The sequence below is a fragment of the Schistocerca nitens genome, chromosome 1 (genome assembly GCF_023898315.1).
Source record: "Schistocerca nitens isolate TAMUIC-IGC-003100 chromosome 1, iqSchNite1.1, whole genome shotgun sequence".
Lineage (NCBI taxonomy): Eukaryota > Metazoa > Arthropoda > Insecta > Orthoptera > Acrididae > Schistocerca > Schistocerca nitens.
This window is the reverse complement of record NC_064614.1, coordinates 843097630-843123944: the sequence shown is the minus strand read 5'-3', so window position 1 is coordinate 843123944 and position 26315 is coordinate 843097630. Positions and strand designations below refer to the sequence as shown.

Below are 26315 nucleotides of genomic sequence, written 5' to 3'. Positions count from 1 at the left end.
ATCCCATTAGTATCACCATCTAAGTAGTTTGGACCATTTAGTAAGCTTCAGTGCAGTGTCTCTTTTTACAAAGGTCCATCTCACAAATTATCTGGCACTAATTGATAATATGTTTCAGGTGGACATCACTGCTTTGTTTCAGCACTCTTTTCCATCATCATATTTTATGTTCAAGCATGGCTATACTGAATAGACTGATGGTGTCGCTAATGGTAGCCCCCTCTCTCCTGTGGTTGCCAACCATTCTAGGGGGGGACTTTGAGAAAAGAGCCCTTGAATCAGCAGCCCTTAGATCAACTGTGTTTTGGAGATATGGTGGGTGATACTACCATAATCTGGGCTCCCGAAGAAGATAAATTAATGGAGATTTTACGTCAACTTAACTCCATTAACAAGAACATCTTGATCATTATGAAATTAGAGGAAGATATTTTTCTGCCTTTCCTGGATATTTTCATTACATGGATGAATGACGGCTCTCTGGGGTAGTCAGTTTATCGTGAGCCCACACATACCGACTTGCACAAGGGACATTCAGTAATCAGAGAGACAAACTGATACAGAAGTGAAACAGTTTGTAAGAGGAGTTTTGTAATTTCATGACTTAGGTTGGCATCACTTGGATGACCTGATAATCTCAATATTACATATAATAACGGCGTGTCCACATGAAGTTTCCACATCAGTTAAAACATCAATCAGTGATCCGTTTTATGCCCTTGAAAGGTGAAAAACCAGCTAAAATCATTTCTTGAATAATGTTACAGTATGGTGAAAATTGTATGAAATGCAGAAATTTTTAGAAGAGGGCAGAACAGTTCGAAAACAGCTGAACCTCAGTGACTACTCAACATCATGGTTGGCCAGTTGAAGTTCAACTCCTTCACTTGGAACCCATAATTATGCCATTCCTCATGAAGACTGATATATTACATTTGGACACACAACAGAAACAGTTGCAGCAAGTGATGGCACAGTTCATAATGTTACCACTAACATTCTCAAGTATAGTAAAACAAGTGCAAAGTAAATGCAACACAAAGAAACAAAAATCAAAGTGTTTTCAGATCTGAAAAGATTTAAGATTTAAATATGCACAATATTGTTCAGGCTTTCATGGCCGCTGGTTCACAAACAACTAGTTGGCTTCTGTCTCTGGTCCTTTGGCCAACATCTGTTTGCTGAGTTTTCTGATGTTTTACCAGCAACAGTGGCTGTCATTCTCAAAGCTTCAACCTCCGTTGCTCATGATGGACTGGAGTCTAGCTCATAGGTGCACATTATACGTACCTGGCGCAACAACGTCCAAGGGCTTAGCCACGGGTATTTCTGGTGCAGTTCTCCTCTTGCTACCAGCAACAGCCATTTGCTGCAGAAGGGGTATCCAGGAACCATTCACCGTGAGGCTTTTTTCTTCCTTGTTGAAGCTATTCTCATGTCTGTGTATTTCTACAGCTTCGCTGAACAAGCACGTATGACAGCTCTTCTCTACAGCAAGAACTTTCATGTCAGTGAATTTTAGTATTTGGTCTGTCTCACACAACACATGCTCCGCCATGATCAATTTTTCCACCTGCCCCAACTGACAATGCCAAATATGTCTGGTGATCCTGATCATCCAGCCGCTCCAACACAAACTTTTCTTCACGTACATGGTGTTAGGCACATTCCCAACACTGCAAGTGGGCCCGTTTTCTCCTTTGCCAGTTTATAAATACACACATCAAAAAAAGTTTTGCATCACCCCGGTTCCCAGAACTCCTGAAGACAGACGTTGACTGTGGATATTGTATCACAGACACAGTCCCTTCGACTGTTCAGAGATGTCACCAAACCCGCCCAAAGATGTAAACAATCATGCCCGACAGCCAATCACTTCCAGTCGTTCCACCAGGAAGGAGGTACACGGCTCGTTTTGTCTGTAGTTCAACCATGCCCAGATGGTCGATACCACGGCTCAATCACTTCCGCATTGTTACTTTGTGCCAGGAAGGGCTCTCAACGAGGTAAGTGTCCATGCGTCTCGTAGTGAACAAAAGCGATGTTGTTCGGACATGGAGGAGATACAGAGAGACAGGAACTGTCGATGACATGCCTTGCTCAGGCCACCCAAGGGCTACTGCTGCAGTGGATGGCCGCTACCTAAGGATTACGGCTCGGAGGAATCCTGAAAGCAATGCCACGATGTTGAATAACGCTTTTCGTGCAGCCACAGGACATCGAGTTATGACTAACTGTGTGCAATAGGCTGCATGATGCGTAACTTCACTCCCGATGTCCATGGTGAGGTCCATGTCTGCAACCTTGGCACCATGCAGCACAGTACAGATGGGTCCAACAACATACTGAATGGATTGCTCAGGATTGGCATCATGTTCTCTTCATCAAAGAATGCCGCATATGCCTTCAACCAGACAATCGTTGGAGACGTGTTTGAAGGCAATCGGATCAGGCTGAACACCTTAGACACACTGTCTAACGAGTGCAGCAAGGTAGAGGTTCCCTGCTGTTTTGGAGTGGTATTACGTGGGGCCGACGTACACCACTGGTGGTCATGGAAAGTGCCTTAACAGCTGTAGGATACGGGAATGCCATCCCCCGACCAATAGTGCAACCATATCAGCAGAATATTGGTGAGGCTTTCGTCTTCACTGATGACAATTCGCACCCCCATTGTGCACATCTTGTGAATCACTTCCTTCAGGATAACAACATGCTCAACTAGAGTGACCAGCATTTTCTCAAGACATGAACCCTATTGAACGTGCCTAGGATAGATTGAAAAGGGCTGTTTATGGACGACGTGTCCCCCCCAACCACTCTGAGGGATCTACACCGAATCGCCGTTGAGGAGTGGGACAATCTGGACCAACAGTATCAAAGGTACCAGTGTGTACAGCAATCTGGACAACCACCTTTGAAAGTCTAGCTGTATGGTAGTAAAACACGCAATGTGTGGTTTTCATGAGCAATAAAAAGGGCGGAAATGATGTTTGTGTTGATCTCTATTCCAATTTTCTGTACAGGTTCCGGAACTCTCGCAACTGAGGTGATGCAAAACTTTTTTTTTATGTGTTTCACTTTTATGCCTTGTTTGTGCAATATACAGCTGGTTCTATCCATCACTCTCGGAATGTGTGGTAGAAAGGCCATATCCAACATTTCTCTATCTGATGTGTCACTTTGCCAGGTGTTTGATTCTGACACTTCTTACGCAGCTATCAGAGTACCCACTGTTCCTCAGAATGCTTTCCAGGTGTTGCATCTCACATCTGAGGTGCTGCGGTTCATGTATTTGTCTTGCTCACAATACAAGTGTATTAATCATGCCTCTTTTCTGGCTTGGGTGGTGCTTTGACAGTCTGTGTAGGCATCAGTCCATGTGTGTCATTTTTCGACGCATGTTCTGCCCTAGGTTTTCAACATCCCTTGTGGCCAGTACATCCAGAAAGGGTAGCTGTTGGTCTTTTTCTAGCACAGAGGAACAGCCTGTCCTTCAAAAAGGAGGGACTTTTGCTGTCATCCAAAGAACTACACCAATAAAAGACATCTTTGCTAATAGAAAAATGCCATTTGGACCCTTCCTTGTGAAAGGGCTGAGGAAATACCACTGAAACACTGTCCCGAGAAGAACCACTAGCTTGCAACCTAAAGAAAGAAGAGTTACAAGCTATCAAGAGTCTTAACACTGAGAAGATCATACTGATGCTGCCTGCCGATTTTGGAAATGCGATCATCATAATGAAGACCAAAGATAATGAGCAAAAGATACGGGACCTCTTAGATCCGACAATGTACCAAAAACTAAGCACAGATCAGATGCAGCTGATTACGTGGAATACCAATCGACAAATCAAGGAGTCTCTTCTCTTGGCCGACATACAGGGGAACCTGCACAACACAGAAGTCCTACTACATCAGCTGAATGGATAAGATCAATAACATTAACGTTCCATTAAGATTGATTGTTAGCGCTCATGGCTCACCAATATATAAACTAGTAAAGTACTTGTCCTGTCTGCTCCAGCCAATAGGGGAAAAACTAACAAATACATAAAGGACTCAGGTCATTTCATTGAGAAGCTCAAGAAACTAAAACTTGGACCAAATGAGATCCTGGTCAGCTTTGATGATGTTTCTTTGTTTATGAAAGTGCCACTTACTGACTCTCTGGAATACAACGGTTCCATTTTTCTACAAAACATCATTATGCTCCTTCATGCATGTCTCACCACAAGCTATTTTATGTAGAATGACAACTTCTTTGAACAGCTAGAAGGCGTCACCATTGGTAGTCCACTTAGTCCAGTTGTGGTCAAATTCTTAATTGAACATTTCGAAGCACAAGCACTGAACTTGTCACCTTGTAAACCTAAGGTATGGTACAGACATGTTGACAATACCTTGTGTGGAGTCATGGTGAGGAACAGCTCAGTAACTTCCTAAGACACCTGAACAACCTCCACAGCAACATAAAATTTACCCTGAAGGTAGAAAAGACCACCAGCTACCCTTTCTACATGTGCTGCTCATGAGAGATGGGGAAGACTTGGAACACAGCATGTACTGAAAACTGATACACATACCAATACCTACACAAACTGTCAAATCACCACCCGTGCTGGCTAAACGTCAGAATAATCGTCAAACAAATGTCAACCGAAGAACCCGAGACAGAAGCCAATAGGCACTTTGTCATTTAAACGCATGATGAAATTTGGATCCACCATTTTGAACCTGAGTTCATCAACAACAAGAAAGTCAAAGAGTTTGTGAGAGTGACTCAAACAACAAAAATAAAACTAGTTCATCATTGGGATAAGTGCACTAACATTGCTGGTGATTACCTTCAGAAGCAGTAAATGTCTCATTTTGTAAAACTACAGTTTGTTTCCTACATCTAGTTGTCTCTTTAATTTCTGTACGCCCCTCGTATTTATGATCACCAAGTGGCCATCACCCATCATGAATTGTGTGTGTGCCTAAAACATTTTGTACACATAGCTCTCACAGTGTCAGATGCTGTATCGTTAACTATAGAGCCCAACCACCTACAGACAGTGTTCAAAGAAAACAGATATTCTACCTGGTAGATTAACAGTTAAAATCAAGACCCAGGAAATGGGTAAAGAGGAGAGCACACCAGCAAAATCTCTAGCCTTTCTTTCCTTTGTTGGGAATATTTCGTTTAAAACAGCAAGAATCCTCCATAATTTTGGGCGAAAGTGGTTTTCCAACCAACATCTAAGATCAGCGACCTGCTGGGATCAGTGAAGGACAATTTTTTATTGCAGAAGAGTGGAATTGACAAAATACCTTGCCAGTTTGGTTTGACATATATAAGCCACACCATGCATGCACTGAGGAAGAATGCTGCATCAAACATCATCAATGCTGCACTCTCCTTTTGCAACCAAGTAAGTCTGCTATTGCCGAACATGCACGTTCGCAGTATTACTTAGCTTTGCCATAGGACAACATAAGCTTTGTAACATTTTAAATTAAGTTTATGCACTGATTATCAGCTGAATTTCTCATGTATAGTTGTCTTTACCTTTTAGTCCTTCCTGCATTTAAATGACACTTTATCTATACAGTAAGTGTAACAAGCTATGTTGCAGATCTATACAATCCACACACAAAAACATTAAAGAAGGGCACACAACAAAAGATGATTTTCTCAATAAATCCAAATTTAGAAAAATCAATCTGCATTTCATGGGTATGTTGTGAAATGATACACAACTGTATGATTATCATAGAATTAATTAAGAATATATGTCCAAAAGGCATTGGATGGCTCCAATACCTATAACAAGGCTACTACCTAGATCCTGGTGGAAATCATGATTTCTTGAAAATGTGTGCGCACGTGCCTCTACACACACACACACACACACACACACACACACACACACACACACAAAGAGAGAGAGAGAGAGAGAGAGAGAGAGAGAGAGAGAGTTGCTCTTAACTATACCTGCAAGTCCTTAAAACCCATCTCCTGCAAAGTTTTTTCATCAAGTTCCGTAGTGAGCTCCTGTCCTTGAGTGATAATGCGAATTGGGCCGTCAGCTGCACGTGGATTCCACCAATGAGCCACTTCAGCACGTAGATCAGCTACATAATCAGTGCTCAATAGCTCAAGAGTAGTTTTGTCTGTCATTCCGGCTGGTTGTACCACCACACGCACTGGCATAGAACCACGGTCACGATCGCCTGCAAGGACATGGCTGCCAACACCATGACCTTCCAGCATCCACCTCCGAAGATGATAAGCATATCTGTGTACAGAAATATTTAAGAACAAAGATACACAGTGCTGTGAAAATTGGACAGAACAGAAAGCTTCATATGTAATGTGAATAATATATGCATATAAAACTTATATTGTTGGTCTGGGGATTACAAATAATATTTTTTTTTCCTTCTTGTTTACTCTGTGACAACCACTAGAAACTTTTGTCCAATTCCCACAATCACAGGAAAACATCTGAATTCCCAAACAGATAACAATGTCTCTATTGTAATGCGAGACGTTGGTGAAACTAGAGAAAATATAGGTACGAGAGAAAGGAGAAACCAGGGGTGATTTTGTTTTTCCCCATTTGGCAGCTGAACTGCTCAGAGAGCAACATGACATACAACAAAACCTTTTCCTTTAACACAGGCATGGACAACCTTTGATGAGCCACAGGCCTGATGCACATACTTACTTACGCTTGCAGGTTGCCTTGTTACATGACACGACAGCAATGGTTCAAGCGTATAAAATCAAAGCTTCAGCATCCATGACTTTAACGTTCATGAATGTAACACACTGACATGAATAGCACCCTTTGTGTACCACACCAATAAATTATGCCTCAAAACATGCATCTTTGAGACTACATTCATTGTGCATTCACCTCAACTTCAGATGAATATATTTATTTACACAGTGTGAACATTGTTTCTTTATTTACGACACTTTACAACAAAAGTATTAAAATCTTACATTGCGAACTTCTGCAAGGTCATTCGTACAGAAACAATGTTCACAACACATAAATAAATATACACAACTGAAGATGGGATGCCAGCCATCTATAAATGTTATCACGTAAAAAGAGATGTCTATAAAAGCAATTGGTTGCAGCTAACTCATTATGAATTACCTTTAATTTCAACAGATGCAGTGCTCTAATACATTCACAATGGACAACCATTATTTACTGGTGTTAATACAAGAAAAACAGAAAAAAAAATTGGCAATCAGATATTCAACCCTAGTCAACAAGCAAGTAGCAGTAATTTTACAATTTTTGGCCACTGTCTGGTCATTCAACTGTTGTTCAAATCCAGCGGTTGCGAAATGGCAGTGTGCAGTGAGCCAAGTTTTCACTGGTTTCCATTATGAGCGCCAAACGCGAGACAAGTTGAGCATTGGCGAAAATATTTGAAAATGGGCCCTGGGCAGAATAGCGTGCAAGCTAGCACCTCACTCTCTCTCCCTTCTACGAATATTTTCCATGTGCTGGATTGAAACCAATTGCAGCACAGATCTGGCAAGTGGGCTGCTAGTTGCCCATCTGTCATTTAATATTTTTAGTACTGAGCAGCTAGCTTGTACTTCAGCTGACTGACACTGTCCTCTTTCACACTACTACTGAATTATGTGTTGTAGGTTTTATTGCACAGAATGTCAGTTTATTGCATTTGAAAGAAGTGTCTTTTTTCTATGAAATACTGCAATGAAACAAACTTACATCAGTGACCATCTTTTATGTTATTGTTGTTGTAGTCTTCAGTCCAGAGACTGGTTTGATGCAGCTCTCCATGCTACTCTATCCTGTGCAAGCTTCTTCATCTCCCAGTACCTACTGCAACCTACATCCTTCTGAATCTGCTTAGTGTATTCATCTCCTGGTCTCCTTCTATGATTTTTACCCTCCACGCTGCCCTCCAATACTAAATTGGTGATCCCTTGATGCCTCAGAACATGTCCTACCAACCGATCCCTTCTTCTAGTCAAGTTGTGCCACAAATTTCTCTTTTCCCCAATTCTAGACAATACCTCCTCATTAGTTATGTGATCTACCCATCTAATCTTCAGCAATCTTCTGTAGCATCACACGTCGAAAGCTTCTATTCTCTTCTTATCCAAACTATTTATTGTCCATGTTTCACTTCCATACATGGCTACACTCCATTCAAATACTTCCAGAAACGACTTCCTGACACTTAAATCTATACTCGATGTTAACAAATTTCTCTTCTTCAGAAACGCTTTCCTTGGCATTGCCAGTCTACATTTTATATCCTCCCTACTTTGATCATTATTAGTTATTTTGCTCCACAAATAGCAGAACTCCTTTACTACTTTAAGTGTCTCATTTCCTAATCTAATTCCCTCAGCAACACCCGAATTAACTCAACTACATTCCATTATCCTGGTTTTGCTTTTGATGATGTTCATCTTATATCCTCCTTTCAAGACACTGTCCATTCTGTTCAACTGCTCTTCCAGGTCCATCTTTTATATTGAAATGAAAATATGTTGATTCAAAACAAAAAAAATATTTTCTTTTGTCATTCATTTCCTAAATGGAGACAGGACCAGAAGTTGGCACTAAAAATAAAATTCTCTAAGAACTCAGATTTCTACTGAAAATCACTTAATTAAATTTGGTTTAGCATGAAAAATTTCAAGGTGTTTTGGAAAATGAAGTCCTACATCACATTGTTCACAATAGTGCCAGGTATCTTTTATATCTTTCAGATCTTGCCTTGCTTCGTTTGGGCAACCTTACATCTCCTCTGAAATCATTTTCACATTACTGTGGTGGGAATCAGTCAAGGAAAATGTCCTCCACTGAGTCTGTTTACAGGTGAACTATTTTGAGTTTAAGCTGATTCAACCAGATCATCTTCCTTAAAACTGCTGCCAGTTCAGTAACTAATTCAAAGACATTTGCTAGTAGGCCATGTTTGAGTAAAACATATGAATTAACAATCACCATCATCAAGATGTGAAAAAAGCTTTCTTCAACTACTTGATTTGCTTCCTCTAAAACAGGCAATTTCCCTTTAGCTGGTCACTGCAGTCTACAACAGTACTATTTTTATTACAATCTAAAATAAAAGCTGATATCCACATTTCAATCATTCCTAATTTTGTTGTGGCACTGTAATTTTGTGGTTTGTATCAAAAGAAATACACTCCTAGTGTCTTTCCAATTTACAAACAGCGTATGGTCTTGCTGTGATAGCTAATTTTCTTTCAGCTTCCAAGCAATTAGATCTTTGGCTAGCCCTGTTCTGTTTTTCAGTACTGTAAATCCAAAGTATGAAGCAGGCAACAATTGATGTCCTTTGTACTGCCCATGACTGAGATGCAGTGTTTGGCAACAAGGGGAATGTGTGTGTTACTTGCTCAGTGGCATTTAATGTTGTCTGCATTCCAATATTAGTGACAGTTGCTGCCATCTGTGGTATTTTGTGATGGTACAAGCATCACACAGTATCTTTATTCAAACGACAGATGTAACACAAATGTTGGGATACGTTTATAAACCTTAGAAACAGCCGACATAGGTCCCACTTTGCTTGTCTTTTTGGAATATAATCCATATGATGCAGGAGCTACATCACTCGCCTCCAATATGTTAATCTAACTTCACCACCTATAGTATCATGGTAAGGAGAAAAAGTCTTAGCTTAGCATAAATCAATGAATTTTGTTTTTGATATGTTGGTACAGACTGTGTAAAAACTTGAGTGTCAGCTTGATCTCCACGATAGTTTTGATTATGCAGCTCTTTTCAAGTTGTCACACATCATGCACATTTCACTCAGATGAATAATCTACTCATAATTTTCTGTTCTGGACACCCATCGCCAACAGCTGTTTGTTCAAAAAAGTAGAAGATTTACAACATTTAATAAATGGGAAAAAGAAGCAATATGTTAAGATTCCTTTTGAAAATGATACATGTAAAGAAGATCCTACGATTGCAATCACACCTGAAAACATAAAGTGTACAATATGGTATTAGATTATTTGCAATTATAGGTGTTGGGAGTATCTGGTGCAATAGTGATACCTGAAGAAAGAATATGGTATATTGAACATGTTGAATTAACAGCAGACTGGTCTGTACAACATGGAAGCCCTACTTGTTGAATGCTGTGCAAAAGCATATGTGAATATTAATTTATCAGCTGTGTTTGGATAGTTTAACAACAAACCCAACTGAGTCTGGGCTTCAGTTGGTTGCTATGGGTGAGACACGGGTGATTAGTTTAGGTCAGAAATGAGTGCAGACGGTGCTGTACCAAATACAAACATGTCAACCTTGCAAATAGTAAATAATAACTAGTGAATGCTATGGAAGTCTTCTGGACCATGGGAGTGAAAATATATGAAGAGGGGCCATGATGGCCCCCTTCCCAAAAATGAATGTATGCACTTAATTAAATATATGAAATTACTTTTCACAAGCAATCCTAATTTGACATATTCCTTAGATAAATATTAGTATCTTTCTAGAGAATATCAACATTGTCAATGTTAGGGAGGAAAGAACCTGTGTGGAGAGTCAAACTTATCTCCCCCCCCCCCCTTCCCCTCTCTCTCATTGTCTCAATACTCCACCAACCAATACCAACACTGCCCTCACCACTGAGAAATCCACAGAGAGGGTGGGATGACAACCAAAGTAATGAAGAATTACTGAAATGTGAAACACATTACATAAATCAGCAGTTACTATGAGCACTCAGCCATATTAACACTTAACAGAACAAAATAGGAAACTCATGTGGGCCAGATCTGCATGAAGTCCAACTCTACCTTCCTATCGATGCCCTAGTTTGGAACTGGTGTATAGCATACTCTTTTATCATTCAGAAACAAAACACTGAGGGAAGGATACATCATGAGTGACAAACAGCAATTAAATGGAATATAATACTATGAAAATGAAAAAATAATTAACCTTAATTTTTTAAAATGTCTATTACGTATGTTAGAATGCATGTTCACACATACGATTAACACAATAAATAATGAACATAGTAAAATATCAGTACATATGAGACTAAGTTCAAATGTAACACACGTTGACACCATCACTCGAATTTCAAGAGTGTTCAGGAGGAGTACAGTTATTCCTCACAGTCAATTTCAGTTTCAGATATCATGCAAGCATTTGTTCAGTGGCAGAGCTCTTCTACCCATATAAAACTGGAAAATAGAATATATCTGGCATAATTTTGCGAGCATGCAAAGTTATCTGCCTGAAATTAAAGGACACATAATGCTTATACCAGATAAAGAAAAATGGTTTGAAATATCCCAAGGATTTGAGTAGTACACAATATTTCTTAGCTGTATGAAAGCTCTAATGGTAAACACATTGGAATGCAAAATTGAGAACATTCAAGTCCTTATAAACATATTTTTCTCCAGTGCTGCTGGCTCTATGTGCTTTATCTGGGTATACGTTCAAGTTTATGGAAGAGGCAGTGACTCAGGAATTTTCAGAGATTCCATTGTACACAAAACAACTCACTGGAAAATATTTGACTATTTGACTTGGATATACCACAACAACCTTTTAACAGAAAACTCCATCATGGTGCTTTCTAATGTGATCATGTGTGACAGAGCATGTGGGTTGTTGGGAAAATTTAACGAGTCCTTACAGAGGGTAGAAACTGACTTATGAAAAAAGTATATTTAGCTATTGGCTAATTTTAGTACATAGATATGTTGAATATGTTAAGCATACTTTTAGTACAGAGTTTAATAAGTAGAGAATGATACATCACCCATTCAATGTCAGTGTGGGTAGTGCTGAACACATGCTAAAACCAATTACAGTATTTCCTAACTATGTTGGAATCAGAGATGGATTTAAACATGACATCTTGGAAGGAAATCTCACAAGTATAAATACTACCCACAATGGATAACCCACTTCATCAATAGATAATATTTCGGTTAAGTTTAGCAACTGGATTGTTACGGAACATCCACTTTAACATACATATCATATGATATGAATGAAAAAGTTAACGATAAAGTCTTCTTATCTGTATTTTTCTCTTTTTCTTGAATCATTTTACTCAAAGGAGATAAAAGTCAATTTTTCCCCAAGATCATGATTTCAAAATTTTATTTTTATGCAAATGCGATACAGTGCTGGCCTTTTTTCTACTTTGTCAATTAGTAGTCTGGTGTCAACATTCTTGCCTTCGGTTTCACTTGGTCTTTGTAACATCCAACAAACAAAAATAAGAGAAACACACCTGAAACAACACAATCAATTGAACAGCACAAGAGCACCTTCTATCTTTGTAACCATGTCTCTGTGTGCACTTATATGATCAGTTGTCAAATGTTAACGTGTGTTTTCAAATCAGATTTCCGTCATGAACTTAGCCTAAATTTGACTAGCTGATAGCAATAAAAACTAACAGGTGAACCAGTCAACCTGTAAGGCATTAAAAACCCGCACATAACAGCTCCGGTAGGTGGTCTGACTCAATGCAACAAGTTAAAATATGTGTGGTGTCTAGACAGGGTTATATTAAAATAGAATGTCTACTGGTGGATCCTCTTGTCCAAAAAGATAGCAGTGAGTCCCATGGCTGTGCTCTACTCTGAGTCTGGTGAGCACTACTTCACCTCGTCCCTATGTTTGGGAGGACTGATCAAGTGTCTAGCTTTACTGATCAAAGTTTCTGTTCATTACTTGCAACTGCTCTTCTTCTATCAGTGAGAAAAGATCATGCAGGGGATACAGTCATCTTGAACTGTAGTTTCCCAATAGGCACTGGCTATTGTAAATCATTTTCTCACTACTAACTGGAGGGCACAGAGTGCCCCAGCAACTGAGAAGTGACTTCTGGGTAGCTTAAAGTTTAACAGAGCACACACTATACATTTTAAGCACATGGAACAAGATCTTGTGTGGAAGAATAATGAAGCAGCAATGGTATTGCCCACCTGGACTACTCTATATTACTAATTGAATTTTCTCATTTTCAGAGTACTTAAGGGCAACCTGTTTTAATTGTTAAAAACCATTCAAAAGCTAAGAGTGTATAATTTTTTTTATTTAAAATGACCTTATCCAACGGGCACTGCTGCCATCGTCTGGTCATTACCATCTTTCTGTTGTAAAGTATGTTCATTTTACACTGAACCTACACATAAGATGTCTGTCATGAGTTTTTCCACTTGACATTATAAACATCTGTCATCACTAAAACATTTAAAAACATAAAGCACCCTGTCAAAAATGCCATGCCCATATACATATTGCTCAAAGGAGCTTGTTACTTTACACAAACACAGCACACAACAGCACATCTGTTTTACATATGGTGGACACACACTAACCAATGCGAATCCACATTCTGTGGACCAGTGGATTTGCACTGGTTAGTTAGTAAATGCCCAGCACATACAAACAGATGTGCTGTTGTATACCTTTTTTGTATGATGTAACAAGCATCTGTGAGCAACATGTACATGGACATGCACTTTTGGACAAGGTGCTTTACGTTTTTAAATATTTTAGTGAGAACAAATGTTGATAAAGTACTGAATTTTACACACTTGACATCTTGTGCACTGACCGAGAACCCGGTTTCAATTGCAGAGTGCCTATCTAACAGCTTCCACATGCAACCAAAATTTGATTTCACATATTCTTCATAATTACTTATTGAATTCAAAAATTTTAAATGCTGTTGTATTCTTCTCATTAAGAGGCACACCCTCATGTTAAATGTTTAACACAACAAGGCAAGTATTAAATTTAGAAACTATTTGTTTGTCTTGAATCAAGCACACATGCCGCACAAATTTTCAAACCTTTATGAAACTTTTCCTCCCCAATACCCCTGCAAAATGATGAAAGGAAAGATGTTTATTGCTTACTAAATATACAGTCCATGCAGTAAACCACCACCTCAGATGTGGAGCTTAAATTTATTACTTCTTTATTACAGACTCTATTCACATCACAGTCTGTGGACAGTATCCACACATACCACTGAATGTACCTTCAAAATTATATCACTGTATGTACAACACACAGTCCAAGGGATGCTGAAGAACTAGTGTCTGCTTAAAATGGCAATGGCATATAGTAAAATTTCAACATTAGGAGTGACATTTTAATTTATTACTTTACTACTACCTCTATACAGAACTCAATTTGCAGATGTGTGTTTGCCATCTTTAAATGGCTACTCTAAAGTTGGTTTAGTGACTTTGCTGTACATCAACAATAATTGCAGATGTGTTGGGACTTTCACAGCATGTCTCATTGTAACAAGATGCCCTGTTGAGAGATGAGACATCCCAGCTTCAGTATATTGGGCTGGTTCTAATACAGACTGGTCACTGGCGTCTGCCCTCACTTGAACAGTGCCTAGCAACCTAAAACACATTGGCCCTCCAAATACGTATCTAGTGCAACTATATACAAGTCAGGACTGAACAAATTATTTATAAAATTATAATAGCGGAGGCATATTGGATCCCTGGCTTTTATGCAAAAGCACTACATTGTGTTAAGTGATTTTTGGCACCTGACTTGCTACAATCCCCAGTTTGGGGTCTCGAAACAGATCTGTACAGAGATATTACTTGCTGCATCTCTGAAGGGAGTACACAGGACACTCAGATATTAAACTTGCTGCACAGTAAGGAAAATAATACAAAAAAGGTTCAGGGTTCCACATCTATCAGACACATCCTCACGGAAGAAACTGGTGGCTTGAAAATGTTTTTCAGTCCAATGAGGAAGTTGTAGATGGGTATTTTGCAGCCATCCCTGAATCACACTTCATGGGTGCAATAATGTTGGACAAAGTGCAGTTAAATTGATTAAGCTATGCATCTTTGATCTAAAACATAGTCTTTCCTGCCAAGCAGAGACATTTTCATCATGTCATCACACCTTCTGGTCTGCCTGGATATCACAAATAGCTGAACAAGAATCTTCAATGATTAAAACAGTTTTTCAATATACACTTACACACTTCGCACAATTAGATGTAGAGTAAATAAGAACTTGGATCTGTATTGTTACACAAAATTTGTAACTAGCTAGAAAAGATGACTCAAGCACAAAATTGGTCTTACCTGCGCCGAAATGTCTCCAGGTGTGTTTTCAGCAGCAACAGAGCTCGTTGTATGCAAAGCAAGCTGGACTCCTCGGCTACTTCAAGATCAGCAGTAGCTACTCCCAAATGTGCCATGCATTGTGATACAAATTCTGACTCGTGATCCAGCTGACGTCCCACATAGTAACTGTTGAGGTACTGAATGGCAGCCATACTTACATCTGGAGAGAGAAAAAAAAGAACACATTTCTTGTTCTCATTATGTCACTAAGGACTGTTAGTTCCAGCTGGCAGTGAGGGGATCTTGAGAATGTTATTCCTGCACAAGATATAAAGATCAATGCTAAGGCTTCCTACAGATCTCATTTAAGTACCACCTTTCACCACCTCATACTCCAACATTCTGTTCATCTGACAGTTTTGAACTTATTTCTATAAGCAGACAAGACACTCATTCTCCGTAATAATACTTTATGATTGTTGCTGAACCATTTACTTAACTATCAAAACTTGGAGTAACACATAGCAAAGAATTCTGACGCTTAATAAGAAAGATTAGTATCATCTGTGATAGTAAATGTCATGCATCTTAAAGTGTCTGAAATTTTAGCCGCAGAACTGATCCACAGCAAATGCTGCATTGTAGCTACACGTATTCTAGAAACTAGTCTTTGATTTCTCTTTAACTGTTCAGTCATTCGAAGGGAGTCTTTGATACACTGCGTTGAAAAATAAATTTTGTGTTCATTGCAGCAAATTAACTTTACCCTTATAACAGCACAATATGAAGTCACTGTATCACATAAAGTCACCTCAGATGCAAAATGACTTGCATCAAAAAATCTGCACTGCAAATTCAACAAACAGCAATTACAGCTCTCAAAATTATTTGTAATTATGTTCAGTGCAAATTTAAATGTATCTTTCAAAAAAATAGAATTATCATTATCAACATCTGACTTATTCCTGTTACTTTCTCTATGCAAAAATTGTCTCTCTCTAGTTCTTCGTCTTTCGGTCCAACCTGTTAATGTTCTTCTTCGAGGCATAGCCTAAATTCCTAATTTTTAATTTCTTCAGTCTGAATAAGTATGACTTTTGACTTTGCTTATTATGCACAAACTGTATTTATTTTATGGTATGCCTAGAAGAGGAATGCTAATGGGGTCAGAGTGAAAGGCGCATAGCTAGACACACCCAACTTTTGCATAGAGAAGATAATAGCAAGTTTCCTTATAATATGGGACATTGTAGCTACTCAAAATGAAGATACTGAAAATTATGAACACACTAAATTTTGTGGTGACAGCAGCAAACAAAAGCAGAATTGGTTCCATTTACTCTTAAGCAAAGTAAGTGAAAAAACGATCCTAATAACAAACATTTGTTGTCTCCAATGACTTCTTTACTAAGTTTCATTTTCCACTGTTGACAACACCATGAATGGTGTGGCAGTTGTGGCATTGTTGCTGTCCAGTGTGTGTTACTGCAAATCAACTATCTACAAAATTTAAACATGAATGTTCATAGAATGCAACGTCACGAAACACTGTTACTTTCGAGTGTCATTTGTGCCATAGCACCTGATTGTCAAGCTTGATAAAAGTTAGTAGCAATGTCACACACAAAGGAAAACTTTTCACATATGTGTGTCTATTTCCTTTTACGTCTCCTAATGTATGATTTTTTTTCTTTCATGCACATCTACGGCAAAGTTCCTTTGGAATTATATAAGTTTCACTGGCCTCCTTGTACAGTTTTCAACGCTCATGTATTAATATTATGATTGCAAATAAAATAAATGCATTATCATTACGAATGTCCACACTGCTATTATGTTCTCTATGCAAAAATTGGGTGTGTCTAGTTATGCGCCTTTCACTCTGACCCCATTAGCATTCCTCTTCTAGGCATACCATAAAATAAATACAGTTTGCGCATAATAAGCAAAGTCAAAAGTCATACTAATTCAGACTGAAGAAATTAAAAATTAGGAATTTACTTCAAATTTTCTGGTAATGGCAGGAAATAACCACGAAGTTACTCTTACAGAAAAGTAATCAAAATAACGTCGCCAATGTACAACATTATTTACAGACTTCGTTACTACGATATGTTGATTTTCACCACTGACACGATCATCGACCTAGCAGTTCTCACATTTCAGCTGCACAGTATGCATATTTTACTGCAAATGAACAACGTAAACTTGAAAGCTCCTAGAATGTGATTTCCCAAAATGTTGTTACTTCCGTGTGTCATTTCTACCGTAGCACTTGATTACTGCAAAGGGCAGAGGTTTGTAGGTCTTCAATTTTCGATGTTCAGGTACTGGAAATTTTAATGTGTGGTAGAGAATGAAACATCAGTATCACGAGAATGTGAAAGCTTCTATTTCCTTTAACCACACTAATTGGCTACATACACAGTTTATTTTTTCTTTTTGCATATCTATGCAAATTACCTTTCGAATTACATACAAAAATTGGCCTCCTTGAACAATTCATATTAAAAATAGGTACTTCAATTTTTGTGTTCATGTATTAATATTATGATTATACAAGATAGCTGAAGGCAGAAGACATCAAAATATGACAGGTTGATAATGATCATGAGGATGATACATTTTTGGATGTATAAATATATAACGAGGAATGGATAGATGTTTAAAACTGTGCAAAAAGAAAGCACACAGAAAGCCGAAATGGAATGTGACAAATTACTCCCCCATATACCACATATATACATGTGTGGGCATGCGAGGAGTGAACCCCAAACTTTAGTTAGTCCTTTCTCTTCTAGCAATGATTTAATACGTGAGAAATGCTCACCTGTACTATCGTTCAGATCCATGTTAATTGCAGTCACACTATAACTGGCTGGATAAGATTGTGCAAAGGTTGGAGGAAGGCGAGGCCACACCATTTCCAATAACGCCATCATATTAATGCACTGTAGTGTTCAAAACAATCTTTGTGTTGACATAAACTTTATTTTAAGTATATATAATTCAGTCTCTAAAACACACACACACACACACACACACACACACACACACACACACACACACACTCTCTTCACAGAATTTCTCCTACGTACTTTGCGGGAACAACACTTCTGGTAGAATGGATATTGCGGAGGCATAGCTTAGCCACAGCCTGGAGGACTGTTTCCAAAAATTAAGAGCTCAGTCAGTAGAGTACTTGCCCTGGAAAGGCAACGGTCCCAGGTTCACATCCCCATCTGCGACACAGTTTTAATCTGACAGATTCCAAGCAAGTACAGGTTGACTTCACCGGTGGAAAAATTGTCACAGTGTTAGGCATGCTGCTGTTTCATGTTAAAAACTTTCAGCTGATAATGATGCAGGCAGGCAGTTTGTGAAACACTTGAAAAAATAGTTTCAGAAAATAAACTGGTATCTGATCAGTTATACAAAATTGACGAACCTGGGGCTAAACTATAAAAAGCATTTGGCTCAAAGAATGAAGCAGCCAAAGACACAAAGCTGGCAAAGGACAGGCTGACCACAGCACCATGCAGCAACTTAAGTTGTGACCATAAATTTCATCATTTGTAACTGGCGCATCTGAGGAACCAAGAGCCTTCAAGAACAAGCATGTCGGCACTTCCTTTTTATTACAGAGCTCAAAAAAGTCTGAGTGAATGTCAATTTGTTTAAAGAATGGTTTTTTGATGTATTTGTCCTGGCTGTTAAAAATAATTGAACTCAAAGACCTACCACACCCTGCAATTCTATTATTACACATTGCCCCAAGCCACATCTCCAAGTCTGAACTTACAGAAGGTGACATAAAACATACATTTCTGCTGCACATCGTGTTTGTTATGAGTAACTGGTTGCAACTTACTCGTTTCTGGTGGTTATAATAGAGAATTTAGATGCAAATTAAATTCTGAGAATGCTAGACGAACTGTTTGACGACTCTGGATCTGGAGGAAAGTTGGACAATTCAGATTTGGATTCAGTTTATGAAGATTCTGAAGATATATGCAATTATAATTCACCTATTTTTCTTGCAGACAATACAATTTGTAAAGCTTATTGCTTATCATTTTCAACAGCTGAAGAAGACATGGAAGCTAAATTGTTGCAGCCTTTTGCTTCAACATCTACACCTTGAAAAAAAATTAAGAAATACTACAGAAAAAACATGTTGATGCTGAACTTGGCTCGAGTGCTGTGGACATGCCGCTCATACTTTATGTTTCCCAAAAGGCAATTGGCGTGCATGCACCTCTTGACATCAGATCAAATGCGTGCAATTGTTTTTCATTGTTCATGCCACCAGAAATAATTGGAATAAAAAAACCGAGACGAACTGAAATGCAGAATTTGAAAAAAGATGGAGACAAAATACAGTGAAGCCTAACAGAATCTGGGGCAAGTTGAAAGTGGTAAAGATAAGCAAGATTTAATTGTTTTCTGCTATTATCACTGATGTTCATGTTCTGAAAAAGTCTAAACTCACTGACTATTGGTCAAACAATCCAGTTCTCTACACTCCTTTTGCTGCTGGTATTATGAGCCATAATTTTTCATGGTGATCTTGTCAAATTTTCACCTATGCCACAATGAACAGTGCATATCTAGCCATCACTTAAACTGTGACTGGTTCTGTCTTCTGGTCTTCATTTTTGCAGTGTGCTAATCTCACAGTTGATGAAGGTATGTGCAAATTTACACCATGTAAAATTCTGCGCATACTTGAAAAACAAGCCACAAAATCAAAATATTTCAGCTATGTAATGCATCTACAGGTGGGAGGAGAACAGAGGAACCTGGAGGTATGGCTCTCTTGCAGAGGTTCCTCTTCTACATGGACCAATATTGTTCACCTGCTGTGTTTGATTACTTGTGGGATCAAGAGACAGCATTTCCATTGGTGCTTGTATGGTGAACAAACAGGAGCTTTGCCACACCACTGCTGTCTAACAGAAACCAAAATGAAGTGAAATAATTTGAAGCAAAAGAAACCACTTGTTGTGCATAAAATGGAGGGATATAAGAGAGAGAGGTTTTGGTGCTGTCAACAAATCACAGTGTGTCAACAATCAATGTAGTTGTGCAGCCACCAGCAGGGCCTATTATGAAATGCAGACACAATGTTGGCTCTTGACTATAATATTTATAAGAAAGGTGTTGGCAGATTTGACCAGATGATAGAGTAACATCCATTCAAATAAAAACAGATGAAGTAGTACAAAAAGTTGTCCTTTCATCTTTTCATGACTAGTGCCACCAACACTTTTACCTTGTTTCGGGAAGAAATGCATATTAGCAGATTTTCTTATAGAGCTAGTGGATAGTTTTGTTCTGGAAGATATAAAAAAACCTCAGAGATTACAAGCTTTGCAATCAGGACAAGTAGTTTATGAGGCAGACATTTTCCTGGTGTAATACCAACATCTGAAAAGAAGGCAAATGTGACATGTTTGTAAAGGGTGTTCTGAAGTCAGAGTGTAAACTCGCCCAGGAGAGCAATGTGCTGGTGGTGAGCTGATAGTGGCATGACATTCTGTGCACTGAATTGTTTCAAAATATATCACAGGCAAGCAATATATGCATCAAATTGTCTGTACAAGTTCTTTCAGATGACAATACTGTATTTTCAAAGTATTATTACCTGTCTTCATTTGCTAAGATAACAGGAAAGCTTGTTCCTTTACTTTAGTAACTACACTTACCAGTGTTGGACACTCGCAATGCCACTTTCCACAAGTGGGACATATCTGCATCACGTGCAAGGGAACACAACTGCTGGAATAAAGCAAGCCCTGTCATCGATATTCGCTCTGGAGCAAGGGCAGGCAGTTTATGGAGATACAGATGTCTGAGAGCGTCACTACCCAATGCATGTTGATCTCTTGACTTTGCTTGATTTAACAACCAAGAAAATAGCTCATCTGCACACTGTGCATCTGTAGCCAGGCAGTTCCATAAAATGTCAAGCTGATCAATGCTCAACCTGTTGTAGGAATTCAAAAGCAGAACATGAGAATCTGTAACATTTTAACTACACTATTTGTATAAAATATGCCTATAGCAAAAACACTGTTAAGTAATGCAAACACACAAATAGGAAAAGTTAATGGTTTAAATTAATATACATACAGCATAGCTATAAGAAAGCTAAGCTTTCACATGTCATACTGCAAAACAAGGTACATTTGTTTAAAGAAACATTTGGTTTTAATATTTTCATAATAAGTTACCATTCATATTCTCTCAGCTGAAGTATTTCCAATGTATAGACACTACAGACAGGACGAAAATTGGTGCTCAGAAAACAAAAAATGAATGACGAGCCTTTAAAAGACTAAAAACGATTACAACTAGGACACCCTTATGTAGCAAACCAAACTGGACATATCTTGGTTTCATAGTGAAACCTCAAGAACAAAAGAAATAATGACGAGCCTTTAAAAGACTAAAAACGATTACAACTAGGACACCCTTATGTAGCAAACCAAACTGGACATATCTTGGTTTCATAGTGAAACCTCAAGAACAAAGGAAATCTTAATATTCAAAGGAGTAAAGGAAACTATAGATTGCACAGTTTAACTTGTCCCCTCAGCAGAGGATGCTGGAAGCCAAAGCTTATGGTCAGTTCATAGTACACTGGTTGCTGAGACAAGCCCCGACCCTTCATCCCAGAGCAGCCAGCTTTTATGCCTTATATTTTGTGCATAAGTGGACAAAAAAAAAATCCTGGATTTCCCAATTAAAAATACACTTTTGTCCAGGTGAAAATACTCTATACATCTAGCGAAAGTACATTTTTCAGTGTTAAATGACATTGTACTTTCACTTATCAACCCTTTGAATGGTGAAGGTTTTATACACCAGCATAGAACTTCCCGGCACTTTAGAGAATGAAACGCAGCAAAAAAAAAAAGTTTTGGAACAATCTTTGGTGCATGGCAACATAGACAATGGATATTTTTGTATTCCAAAAGTGTAAATGCCAGCTACAGCACAGGAATTCCACTGTATACAGCACAGTAGGTTCCAGAGCATTGAGAGCAAGACTAGAATGTGATTTTATCAGCCAATCGAAGCTAATGACAAGTGATCTGACCAGCCAATGACAGAAGACATTCAAAGCACAGCATACGAGCTGTAGTCAGCCTATAGCAAGAACACTGTTAAGTAATGTGAACACACAAATAGGAAAAGTTGATGGTTTAAATTAATATACATACAGCATAGCTATAAGAAAGCTAAGCTTTCACATGTCGTACTGATCATCAAAAGTTTTTTGCTACTTTTTTTTCCAAGGGTGTGGTAAGGTAAGGACCTTAAGAACACGGCTAAAATTGCAGCAGCTGAATATTTCAACAAGCGCAATCATAAATTTCACTGCCTTACACTAAACTTTTGTGGGCTACCTGGCTGAATACATATTCCGTCAAGCACTTAGATTATTCCATAGAAAAACCAATTACGTATAAAATAGCTCAAGAACTACTGTCACACTTTTTTTAAAAAGGATAATTATACTTTTTGCCATCAATAATGACGGCAAAATTTGTAATCTACGAAAGAATTAAAATACACGAAAAACTAACCTTGAAACTTTTTTTAAAGAATACGTCACTCTTTAAGGTACATAAAAACTGATCGCCGGCCGGCCGCCACAGTGACTCAAGTCCGAGTCGTTCACTGAAGGTGCCCAGTAAAACCGACTGCCCCCGACATCGCGTAAGTCGGACCATCAGCACAATCTGGCAACACTGGAAGATGTGTAAGTGTCAGGAGGACGTGTTGTCTACTTCCGAGATGTCGTGTTGTGTGAGGCCATGATCTAGTGGTAATGGTCGAGCAGTCTAAACTTTTAGTCGCGTGTTCGCGTCCTACTGTATCTCTTACTTTTTTTAACCAGATTTCGGTCATCGTCTAAAGTTACGAGCGTGAGTGAACATCGAAGATAATTCGCTTCACTTTCTACCCACCAGTAATAACAAATAGTTCCAGAAACAATTCCGCAGGACGGCTCGTCGCGATCAAAACAGCCTACGCTCCAGCGTTTCCTCGCGCTGCAGCGTTTCCTCGCGCTGCAGAGGCTACCGGCCAGCGACCAGAGGCCGCCTTCCGCCTGAAATCGGCCGCCGCCCAGATGAATGCGGCGCGACGCTGTCAGTGTATGTATCAGCTGTCATTTTCGAATCTGAAATTCTAGTTATCATCTTGCAGTTTTCCACATTACGGAAGTCTCGACTACTGATATAAGTGATGGATTACCATTTAACCATAATGCGACATTTGTATTCAACAGGCAACATTCAGAAGACTGGTGTAGGAGTACTGCACGCTCTAATTCGAAACTACAAAAATCAACAGGGTAACTACTATTGCAGTTTTGCATGAAGGTCATCAGGTCGCTCATTGAGCATTCTTATGCAACACTGTTACTGGTGACGAGTTATCATGCCTTACCGTTAACTTCCTAATAAGAAATATAAGGCTGAGCCCTATTAAAAGACCTAACTCGAGCAAAGAGTAGTGTGAACATAATATTTTCCATGTGACAGCTCCAAAAGTGTGTTTGGCATTACGTATTTTTCCCCAAGGATGTGTCCATCACAGGCGGAATTTGTTGCCAACAACTCGGACACCTTCCGGTCGCAGTGTAAGAAAATCGACCGACAAAACTACATCATGTATTCTACTGAATGATAACGCACTCAAACTAAACTATGAAGGAGATCGATAGGGAAGTCATCTATCAGGCACTTCTATTGATAGGGAAGTCATCTCTCAGGCACTTAATCCTCGTAAAATTTTACCTTCCATGCTCTTGATCGATCAACCGGCAAGGCAACTCATTTCTAGACGAAAATGTAATTCAACTTACTATAGAAACGTCACAATTGCAGTCTACCTTAATAAAGCATTAAGTGTCTGTAAGACTCATTTCTAGACGAAAATGTAATTCAACTTACTATAGAAACGTCACAATTGCAGTCTACCTTAATAAAGCATTAAGTGTCTGTAAGACTGTTGTGCCTATTTTAACACGAATTACTAGGATATTACTTACTTTTGACTTCGAGAAGGTCTGTATTTATTTCATGTCCTGTATCATACTCAAGTATTATGAAAATGTGGCATTTCATAGATAAAACTATGTATTCACAACAACGAAAAATATGTCGGCAGAAAACAAAAGTGGCATTATGAATTTTGCATTACCAAAAGGCTCTCGCTCCAACACTAAGGGGTACTGTAAGTAGCAAGAAGAATTTTGCTCGAGCGTTGTCTTACAATTCTCTTATTGAGCTTCTATCTGTCTGCTTGTATCTCTGCTACAAAAGAATTAAAAACTTGGCTTTCAGCGAGCCTCAAAAGGCGAACGAAAGCAACATGGTAGGCTGGCACATTACCTCGTAGCTAGCGAAGAGGTACGGGTGGGGCTTACTTATTGGGCCAGTAGCCGCTATAACATAAATCGCAACGCAAGGGACGAGAGAAATTGTATTTCCCGTGAGGAACGACTTTGTGGACTCAAAAGAATTAACTCATACCCTTATATCGCATCTCAAGAGAAAATAGTTCACATTATTCAATTGAAATGACGCCATAATATCAAGTGAATTTAGCAGGATATTTCTGTGCCATCTAGGAAGTAATTCGTCGGACACAGAGTTGCCAGACATATACAGCGTTGTTGCCAAGTTTCAGTTACACTACCAGGAAGGATAATAGCTGATGTGTTCTGTGAGTGGCCTCGGAAGTGGCTATAACTTCGTCTCAAATTTGACGGTGGCAAGGGTCGGAATATCCTCATTATATGTCAATGAGTCTTATTCAGATTTCGGTAACTACGTTTAGGGGCTAGAGTGTAATTACTTGTAATACATCGATGCACTGAGTGCAAACGAAGCGTCATATATTAATAACTGCGACTATTATTTGTGTTTTACTTTCTTAATCGGACAGAAACCTTGAAAGTATATTCACCAGACGCGATTCGCAATTTTGGAGCTTCTCCAGGGGCTGATTTGGCAACGTACCTTTTCTATACAATATTGTTATTGAGATCAGAGACATTGGCACACCCGCCAAAAGGCAGGCATCACCTGGTTTCTTGTTGTCAGCTTTTCTGATGGGTATTCTGCCGTTGCTCGAAACGTGAAGACTCTGTGTCGGTTAATGGTCGCTTATTTGGCATTTTCGATCAGCCCTGAGGCTGCAAATGCACACAGTTCACTGCAGTCGGCACTCCCTACTGGTGTTGTGTCCTACATGCATTTGCTGCATCATGACTGATTGAAAGCGCCAGAAAATTGACTATTACAATTTGTCCACTGCAGTGAAATTCATGCACCACAGGGTGAATTCGAATATTCCATATGGCGAAAACCTGGTGTTTCTATTCTTCCAGCTCTAACATTCCAAAAATAGTTACAATAAACGAAAGAAAGGTGCCTATGAACTAATAAAATAATTAGTGGAATCTGACAAACTCCATTTGTCATCTGATAATTGTGAAAAACTACTTTTTTCATCTGCACACCTCTCCAGTTCCGACTTGTTCTTGTGCACGTTCTAAGAGGCACATGGATATGATTTTATGAGGACCTGAAAGGAGGGAAATTCCTCTGTAGTTATTCACATCATATTTGCGGCCTTTTTTGTGGAGTGGTTCGATCAGGGCACATTTCCTGCCGTCTGGGAGTATTTCACTTCGCCATATTTCGTGAATGGTCTGTGTGATTTCCTGTAGTGTTCGTGGTGCAAGAAATTTCAGTAGTTCTGCGACGATTCTATCTTCTTCTGACGACTTTCGTTCTTGAGTTTTTTGATGTGAATCTGGATTTCTTCTTGTATTGGTGGATCGGCATCGGGTTTCTTGTATCTTGGGGATTTGTGTGGGAATCATTTGGTTGGTTTGGAGCAGTTAAGGAGATCGGAAAAGTAGTACGCCAACTCTTCAGTTTTCTCAGTTGTTGAGGGCGAGTTTTCCATTTTCTTCTTGAAGGTCAAATTTTGTGGTGAGTAACCTTTAATTTTGTTTGCGAAAGTTCTGTAGATATTTCTGTTGTAGTTTCCGAAGTTGTCCTCCACTGATTTCATTTTTTTGGTGATGTAGTTGCGTTTGGTTTTTCTGATGGTTTTGTTTGTCTTTTTGCGGATGTCAACGAAATGTTACAGGTTTCCT

At 38.9% G+C, this 26315-nt stretch overlaps 1 protein-coding gene across 1 annotated transcript in view; it reads right to left on the bottom strand.

The window, feature by feature from the left end:
* The window catches only part of LOC126263189 (ubiquitin carboxyl-terminal hydrolase 34), a 524696-nt gene that overhangs the window by 335029 nt on the left and 163352 nt on the right, over positions 1-26315 (bottom strand). Inside the window, exons 18-20 of the mRNA XM_049960250.1 lie at positions 20836-21116; positions 15146-15347; positions 5981-6284 (exon numbers count right to left, since the gene is read on the bottom strand). Of these exons, the coding sequence (XP_049816207.1) occupies positions 5981-6284; positions 15146-15347; positions 20836-21116 (787 nt within the window). The remainder of the gene's footprint in view (positions 1-5980; positions 6285-15145; positions 15348-20835; positions 21117-26315) is intronic.